The sequence below is a fragment of the Pogoniulus pusillus genome, chromosome 42 (genome assembly GCF_015220805.1).
Source record: "Pogoniulus pusillus isolate bPogPus1 chromosome 42, bPogPus1.pri, whole genome shotgun sequence".
NCBI lineage: Eukaryota > Metazoa > Chordata > Aves > Piciformes > Lybiidae > Pogoniulus > Pogoniulus pusillus.
Genome location: NC_087305.1, coordinates 373,913 through 382,796, shown reverse-complemented (window position 1 = coordinate 382,796; position 8,884 = coordinate 373,913). Strand labels below are relative to the sequence as shown.

General features: G+C 60.8%; 1 protein-coding gene and 1 long non-coding RNA gene across 3 annotated transcripts in view; both read right to left on the bottom strand.

The window, feature by feature from the left end:
* Positions 1-1,042: 1,042 nt before the first annotated feature.
* LOC135192462 (uncharacterized) lies at positions 1,043-4,411 on the bottom strand. Its single transcript, XR_010308993.1, has 2 exons — positions 2,436-4,411; positions 1,043-2,402 (listed from the first exon to the last, which is right to left on the bottom strand). It is a non-coding gene; the product is annotated as an uncharacterized LOC135192462 (long non-coding RNA).
* A 2,034-nt stretch (positions 4,412-6,445) lies between these two features.
* The window catches only part of AAK1 (AP2 associated kinase 1), a 117,589-nt gene continuing 115,150 nt past the window's right edge, over positions 6,446-8,884 (bottom strand). For both annotated transcript variants that reach the window (XM_064175588.1, XM_064175589.1), the window contains exon 16: positions 6,446-7,705. In XM_064175588.1, the coding sequence (XP_064031658.1) occupies positions 6,588-7,705 (1,118 nt within the window). In that variant the 3' untranslated portion in view covers positions 6,446-6,587. The remainder of the gene's footprint in view (positions 7,706-8,884) is intronic.

The window sequence follows — 8,884 nt, the reverse complement described above, 5'->3', positions numbered from 1 at the left end:
GCACCGGGACCGCACCGGGACCGCTGCGGCTGAGGGCAGCGCCGGGACACCGGCACCGGGACCGCTGCGGCTGAGGGCAGTGTTTAGCCTGGAGAAGAGGAGGCTCAGGGCAGAGCTCATTGCTGTCTACAGCTACCTGAGGGGTGGTTGTGGCCAGGAGGAGGTTGCTCTCTTCTCTCAGGTGGCCAGCACCAGAAGGAGAGGACACAGCCTCAGGCTGTGCCAGGGGAGATTGAGGCTGGAGGTGAGGAGAAAGTTCTTCCCTGAGAGAGTCATTGGGCACTGGAATGGGCTGCCCGGGGAGGTGGTGGAGTCGCCGTCCCTGGAGCTGTTCAAGGCAGGACTGGACGTGGCACTTGGTGCCATGGTCTGGCCTTGAGCTCTGTGCTAAAGGGTTGGACTTGATGAGCTGTGAGGTCTCTTCCAGCCTTGGTGATACTGTGACACTGTGGGACCGCTGCGGCCGAGGGCAACGCCGAGGCATCGGCACCGGGACCCGCACTGGGACAGCACCGGGACCGCTGCGGCCGAGGGCGCCGTGAGGCAGCTGCAGACCTTGTGGCCAGGGCCAGCGAGCACCGGGAGGGCATGGAGAAGCAGGGAAGGGTACTCTGGAGCCTTCTCCAGGCTCAGCAGCCTCAACTCTGCCAGCCTGTGCCCACAGGGGAGGTTCTGCAGCCTCTGCTCTCGGTGCCCTCCTCTGGAGCCTCTCCAGCAGCTCCAGGCCCTCCTTGTGCTGGAGGCAGTGCTGCAGGTGGGGGCTGAGCAGAGCAGAGCAGAGGGGCAGAATCCCCTCCCTGTGCTGCTGCTCTCCCTGCTCTGCCTGCAGCCAGCACAGGCTGGCTCTGGGCTGCCAGGGACCAGCGCTGGCTCCTGGGCAGTGTGTGCCCAACTGACCCCCCCAAGGCCTTCTCTGCCCCAAGCAGTAAGGTCAGTTTGACCTCCAGACCAAGCTCAGCCCCTCGGTCTCATTCAGAGCTTGGGTTTGCTCCATGCGGTGCGGCTGCGGTGGGGAGGAGGCAGAGAGGCAGCAGAGCAGAGCGGTGGTAACCAGGAACAGCTTTAATGCAAGGTACAGGAGGCTACAGCTGGCGAGGAGAGCGACACCGCAGGGCACGGCCGGGGCAGAGGTCAGCTCTGCCAGCCCTGCGGGGCACAGGAACGCCTAAGGCCACCAGGAATGACCTGCTCCTGGGACACAAGCCACAGTGTTAGCCGCAGGGGAGGCTCCTTGGCCGCTGGAGCCGGCTCGCAGCGATGCTCCAGCAGCTGCATCCTGCAGCACAGCTCCCAGCCCTCAACGAGCCCTGCCCTCGGCATCCCGGGAGCGATTCTGTCTCCCTCTGGAGCAGAGGGATCAGGGAATATGGATCACCACCCCCGCTCCGACTGCACAGGGCAGCGTGGCCAGCTGGGCAGCAGTGTGCTCACCCACAGTGACACAGTGCCAGCAGCACTGGCAGCTGCGAGGGAGCAGCAATGGGGTCAGACCTGGGACCTGACTTTGAGGAATGGGGGTCAGACCTGGGACCTGACTTCCAGTAACAGGGTTCAGATCTGGGACATGATTCTCTGCAACAGGAGTCAGACCTGGGACATGATTCTCTGTGACCAGTTCCAGACCTGGGACATGATTCTCTGTGACCAGTTCCAGAGCTGGGACATGATTCTCTGTAACAGATTCAGACCTGGGACATGATTTTCTCTAACAGGTTTAGACCTGGGACATGATTCTCTGTAACAGGTTCAGACCTGGAACTTGATTCTCTGCAACCAGTTTCAGACTTAGAACATGATTCTCTGTGGCCAGTTCCAGACCTGGGACATGATTCTCTGTAACAGGTTCAGACCTGGGTCATGATTCTCCATAACCAGTTCCAGAGCTGGGATATGATTCTTTGTTACAGGAGTCAGACCTGGAACTTGATTCTCTGTAGCCAGTTCCAGACCTAGAGCATGGTTCCCTGTAACAGGTTCAGATCTGGGACATGATTCTCTGTAACAGGTTCAGACCTGGGACATGATTCTCTGTAACAGGTTCAGATCTGAGACATGATTCTCTGTAACAGGGTTCAGACCTGGGACATGATTCTCTGTAACAGGTTCAGACCTGGGACATGATTCTCTGAAACAGGGTTCAGACCTGGGACATGATTCTCTGTAACAGGTTCAGATCTGAGACATGATTCTCTGTAACAGGGTTCAGACCTAGAGCATGATTCTCTGTAACAGGTTCAGACCTGGGACATGATTCTCTGTAACAGGGTTCAGACCTAGAGCATGATTCTCTGTAACAGGTTCAGACCTGGGACATGATTCTCTGTAACAGGGTTCAGACCTAGAGCATGATTCTCTGTAACAGGTTCAGACCTGGGACATGGTTCTCTGTAACAGGTTCAGACCTGGGACATGGTTCTCTGTAACAGGGTTCAGACCTGGGACACGGCTCTGAGGAATGTGTTTCAGACCTGGAAGATGCTTTTGCTGCTCAGCCACTGCTGGAGCAGCACTCTGGAGCCCCTGGGCGTGCTGAAAGGCTTCCATGTGGCCCCAGCAGACAAACCAACCCCACAAACCCCACGAAGGTTCAACTGCCCAACGCAGGAGTCTTTGGTGGAAGCTGAGTTAAGGGAGCAGATGCAGCACTTGGGAGGGACGGAGAGTTCAGCGACGCCGCAGCCCCGGCAGAGCCTCGCCGCAGCCCCGGGGGTCTGCTGCCGCCGCCGCCGCCCCTCCTGCGTGCTCCGTGCGGAGCCTGCGCTGCAGGCTGGGGCTGTGCCAGGGGCTGTGCCAGGGGCTGTGCTGCCAACGCTGCCCCAGGGCTGAGCAGTGCAAAAGGGAGAGCAGAGATGGGGAGGCTGCGGCGGGCGCAGGTCGCCAGCGTGGGCTGGTCCCGCTCCGGGCACTGCCGCATCGCAGCTGGGAGGCACAGAGGGACCGAGCTGACTGCTTTTTGTCTTCTGGCGTGCAGAAACTCTGATGGAGCCCTTTGGGAAGGGCTGGAGGTGCATCCGGGCTGGGGGGGTGGCGCTGGGGAAGGAGCAGCTCCTTTGCCAGGGGCAGCGCTGCAGCCACAGCGGCGGCAGGAGCAGCCAGGGCAGCAAAGAGCATTGCCCACGGCTTGGAAGAGAGGTTAAAGCAATGGCTCTGGACAGAAAACTGACTGCAAACACTGCACCGAGGCCATCCAGGCCTTATTTCCTTCAGACAGGTGTGGGGCAAAGGAAACATCAAAGCCAGCAAGCTTCAGAGCACGGCAGTGAAACGTCCAGGCAGGACTCAGCACCCTGGAGCTGCCCTGCTGGAGGTGCAGGATGAGGAGGAACAGAGGCTGCAAGTGAGGAGAAGATCAGACTGGCAGGCACTGAAACCCAATTTTCTGACCACAACCAAGTCTCCTTTCCCCTCAGAGCTCTCAGGCAGAGATTTGGCCAAGCTGCTTCCACCCCCACAAGGGATTTGGACCCGCTGGAGCCCTGGCTGCAGGCTGGCAGGATCCTTAGCTCCTGGGGCACCCTGAGCTTGCTCCTGGTGTAAAGTGCTTCAAGGACATCAAAGCTGCCAAAACGCTGCCTGCAAAGGCAGCCTGCCCCAGCAGAGGCAGGGCTGGGCAGAGGCTGCACACCTTGCTGCACCTTCCCTCTCTCCCTCCCTCCCGGGGCTGGCAGGGCAGGGTGGCAAGGGCTGACCTCCAGGCAGCTCACCAGCAGCAGAGGTGAGAGGCTCTGGTCCCAGCATGAGGGCAAGCAGGGCAATGCCTCTGGAGCAGCAGCTAAGGGGCAGCTGGACATGGCCTTGGGAGGCCTCACAGAGCTATCCAAGGGCAACTTTTCAAGTACAAATGCAGGACAGGGAGGAGAACCTGGACCTGGAGAGCAGAGCTCATAGCCTGACCCCACATCTTCACAGGTGGAACCTGCTGAGCAAAGCAGCTCCCAGATGGATCCCACAGATCCATCCCTGCCAGGGCTGACCTCCCTTCCAGCAGCTTCAACAGCTCCAGGTCAAATGGAGCCTCCTGGCCACAAGCACAGCTCCTCTGCTGGCCTGGCCCTGGGGCTCCTCAGAGCCCCTGGGATTCACAGTTTGCTCCTCTCACAACTGCAACAGGTTGGAAACAGAGGCAGCAGCCAGCCCTGGGCTGCACAGTGAAAGACAGGCAAGGACCACAGCAAGGAAGGGCCTCAGCTCTGCTGCAGGAACACCTCAGCAAGCCCAGACCTTGCTTTACAATGCTTCTGCTTCCAGGAGCTGCTGAGGCAGGGACAGAGCAAACCCCAGCCCCCAGTGGGCACCGACACTGCCCAACGGAGCCTGGCAGAGCAGGGCAGCAGGCCCCAGCTCCACACCACTCAGCCTCACCTGGGCTCAGCAAGGAGCCTGTGCAAGCCCTGCAGCCTCCCTGCTCCCAGGTCCTCTTCCTCCCCACCCCACACCCGCCCCAGCTTCTCCCTCTCCCTTCCAGGCAAGCCTCAGACCGAGCACATCCAGCACAGCATTGGGCTCCCTGCCACGGGAGACAGCCTGGAGGGGAAGCACAAGTGGGGAAGGGAAAGGAACCAGGGGGCTGTGGGCAACTCCTTCTGGCAGAGGCCTCTCTGGGCAGCTTCCAGGGGGTTCCAGGCAGCCTCCAGCTGGGAGCCAGCCCCAGGCCCTGCAATGTTCTGCTCGGGTTCAGCAGCCTTCAGGTGCCTGTTGCACTCCTTGAGCACTCATTATGGGGACAGCAGACACAGCTAAGTGCTGGAGGTCAGGATTTTGCCCCACAGAACTAGACCCAAGCAGTTTTCAGCTGCAGAAGCTCTCTCCCAGGTGTGACTCTGGTGAGTTAGGAGCAGCCAGGGCTGGTCCTTCCCCATCAGTGACAGCAAAACCTCCACTCCCAGCCCACACAGCAGGGCAGGAGCCTGCTCCCTCCGTGTCCAGCAGCTCCTGACCTCAGCACTAACTCCCCTGAACACCTCAAGGGGGGGGAAGCCCAACACAGAACACCCTCCCCCGAGCTCTGCCCAAGGCCCCAGCCCACAGGGCAGCCAACAGACCCCCCTGGGAAGCAGCCAACAGACCCCCCTGGGAAGCAGCCACCATGAGGCCTCCAAGAGCCTGAGCCAGAGGCTGCTGCACTCGGTGGGGTTAAGTCCTTGGACACAAGGACTGCAGAGTTTGCTCTTGGCAGACACTCTGCAGCTGCCAGAGGAAGGATCATTGCACTGCAGAGGTCCCCCAGCCACTGGCAGTCCCTGCCCACACTGCAAGGGCCAGAGAGAGCAGGTCCAGGCCAGGAGATGCAAGCAGCACTCTGCAAAATGCAGCTGGGAGCTTCCACAGAATCAAGCAGGTTGGAAAAGACCTCTGAGATCCTCGAGTCCAACCTCTCACCCAACACCTAACTAAGCCATGGCACCAAGTGCCTCCTCCAGCCTCCTCTGAAACACAGCTCTGAGCTCTGCCCTGTCTGGGTGAGAAGAGGATGGAGCCAAATGCTTTGCTCCTGCCCCAGCTGCCAGCCACTGACTCCTCCAAACACCACCTTGAGGGTCACATCAGTGACTGAAGCAGCACCCAGGAGCTGTCCTCCTCTCTGGCAAGCATAACACTACCCCAGGGCACAGAGACCCAAAAGGCAGCACTTACAGAGCCAGAGTCCTGCTCTCCTCTGGGCAGAGCGAGGCCAGGAGAGCTCCGTGGGCCAGCACAGCCACGGGGCTGGCTGCAGGAGAGATCTGTCACTCAGGGCTGGCTTCAATCCTGGCTGAAGCTGCACAGCTCTCCCCTCTGCAGCACCCTCCTGGCTCCTGCACTTGCACACAAACCAAACTGCAAACACAAGCCCCAGACTCTGCCTGAGCACTGCCAGCACAGCCCAGGAGCAGCTCTGCTGAGCCCTGGGGGGGCTGCAGGACACCAAAGGCACTTCCAGGGCAGCACATCAGGGAGCTGCCAGCACAGAGCAGCCTGTGCAGTGCCCCAGCTCTGCTCTGCTCCTGCCAGACCTGCAGCTGGGTGGGCACACAACCTCCAAATGCACCCCACAGAACCACCCTGCTGCCAGCTTTGCCACCAGCAGCAGCAGCAACCTCACCCTGCTCCACCAGTCCCACAGCAGCTGTTTGCTCTGTGCCATCCTTTCCTCTCCAGGGCACTCAGCAGTCAGGTCCTGCTTGACTTGCTCTGTAGTTGCTAAAGCTCTGCTGGACTTGCTCTGCAGTCACTGAACCTCTTTGTTCACCTGACAATGCATTTCCCCAGCCAGGGCCAACAGAACTAGGGAATAGTACTGCTTGGAAAAGCATCTACAAACATCAACACGGGTGGGAGGAGGGGAAAGAGTGAGAGAAGGGAGGTGAGAAGCATCTGCAAAGGATATGAGGGTCCTGAGAGCCAGGCCTTGAGACTAACATAACTTAAATGCTTCGCTCCAGAGCACTGCAAGCAGAGTTCTGAGCCCAAAATAATCACTCCTTTATGTATCTCCCTCTACATATTGCTGTGGCCTTCCCTCCAACTCAGAGCTTCGAGGTCCAGGGAGAGGTGGGGTCCTGCAGGACACAGAGGCAGCTCCCAGCCCCCCCCACACCCCCAGCAGATTAAGGCTTTTGCTTCCCCACTTTGGAAGGAAAGGGAGCGGAGGAGAAGGGATCGGCGCTGGGCAGCTCTGTAGTCCTGGCAGACAAAGGGGCAACAGAGACAGAGCCTGCGACCACCTGTCTGTTGGGCTGGGAAACCACTTTGTAAGCAGCGATGGGCTTGGCCTCCAGCCCCTGCCCATCCTCCGGGCCGTAGTGCCTGGAATACTTGGCGAGCGCCTGCGGACGGAAGGGTTTGCTGGGGACAGCGCCCAGGGAGGGCTCCTGCGCCGCTGCCTGCCCGCCCTGGCCGCCAGCCTGCTCCTGCGGCACCCCCGCGGCAGGGCTGGGGGCCGGCGGCTCGGCGGCTCTGGCGGGGGAGGGATGGAGGTTGCCAGGCTGAGCGAAGCCGGCAGAGGGATGCTGAGCCCTGGCTGAGGCTGCCGCCGCGGGGCCGCGCACGGCCCTGGGCTGGGCATCGCCTCCCGGGCTCCGGAAGATGGGCGGCACGAAGGGCTCCTGGGGCACGCCCGGGCAAGTCAGCTCCTCCAGGCTCTTCTTCTTGGTGAAAGGAGCCCTCAGGAAGACGTCTGCCTCCTCGGGGAGCCTGGCGGCAGCGCTGCCCCTGCAGGCGAAGGGAGCTCTGCTGAAGACGTCCGCCTCGTCGGGCAGCCTGCGGGAGCTGCGGAAGGGGGCGGTGGCGAACACGTCTGGCTCGTTGAAGACCTCCCCTGTGTGCGCCTGGAAGGCAGGGAACAGCATCTCCCCCGCCCGGGGCTGGGCCTGGGGGTCTTCTCGGGGGGCCTCGCCTCGTTCCTTGGCCGCAGGCTGCGGGAAGCCCGGGCAGGGCTTGCAGGTTTCCTCCTCCTCCTCAGAATCCATCAGCAGAGGCCTGGAGCCGCTGCAGTCCAGCAGATCTCCCTCCTGGTCCGTGCCCTCCCCCTCGCTGCTGTAGAAGGAGCTGTTGCTCGAGGGCCCATCCCTCGCCAGGAGCTCTGGCTCCGAGGTGTGCTGCGGCTTCGCCTCCGGCAGCTCAGGCTGCCCCCGGCAGGGAGCGAGGCCATCGCTGCCAGCGGCTCCCTTGCAGAGCTCCAGAGCTGCAGCCGGGAAGAGGCCTGGGGCTGGGTCCCTCTGCAGACCTGCAAAGGCAAGAGGAGAGCGTTCAGGCAGCGACCCCAAAGCTGCATCTCCTGAGAGCAGAGAGCGAAGGTGCTGATCAGACAGCAGCCAGCAGGCTGCAGCCACCACCACGCGTGGCAGGCAGGCAGGGGAGGGGGCACGAGTGAGAGCAAACACAGATGCCAGGGGAGGTGGCGATGGCACAGGGTGACAGACACCCCAGTGCTGCCTGGCAGCCTGGGCACAGCCACTGCTGCCCAGAAGGAGAAGGGAGAGGCCTGACACATGGGTGGACTCTCAGCCCCGCCCCACGAGGACTCCTCTGCCCCACGCCCCCCACCCACATGGGGAAGAGGGGAGGGCACTCTATAAATTCTGTAAACTGTCCTTGGGTCTATTAAATTTCTTAGAGTCTCTGGGAACCTGCATTAGAACCCAAGGCAATTTATTTGGCGCCCAACGTGGGGCCAGGTAGAAAGAATTCTGTCAGAGAAGATTTGGCAGTTAAAAAATGGATATTCTGAGAGCCTTAATCATTCAGGCTTTTGGATGTCTGTTTTGGTCCTGGGTGTTAGAGTTTGTAAGTTACCACATCCTCTGGATTGTCATTGGTATGGTCTGGGAATATTCTAAGCATTTGCCTGTCCCAGTCTATGCCTATTTCCTGAATTCTGTGAGGGATCTCACTGTGGTTAGAAATGTTTCTGGAACATGGAATCAATCTGAGTATCTGTGTTGGGACACAGAAGCCCCAGATATTTTGGGGGAGAAATGGCACTGGATAGCAGTGATCTCACTGTGTGTAAATGTGGGTTGGGGATTTACAATGTAGCTCTGAGCTGGAGCACGTGGAGAGCTCGGGTGGGTGCTGCCATTAGGATGCTTAGGGGGAGGGGTGGCTCTCACTGCCCTGGCTGCAGCTGTGGGGAGGGGGGGGCACAGGTCAGACCTGTCCACCAGTCAGGCAGCCCCGAGCACAGGCACCACCCCTAGTGCAGCTCCGCCCCAAACTCCGCCCCCGGTCCCGCCCAGAGCAGCCCCCCGGACCCTGCCCCCACAAACCCCGAGGACCACCACCAGCAGAGAGCTTTTCCCTTGGGGGCACTGCAGCCTGGAGTGAAGCTGCAGGCAGGAGGCAGCCTTGGCCACTCTGCGCTGCTGGTCCTACCCGCGGGCAGAGCCGGGCGAGGGCCCCGCGG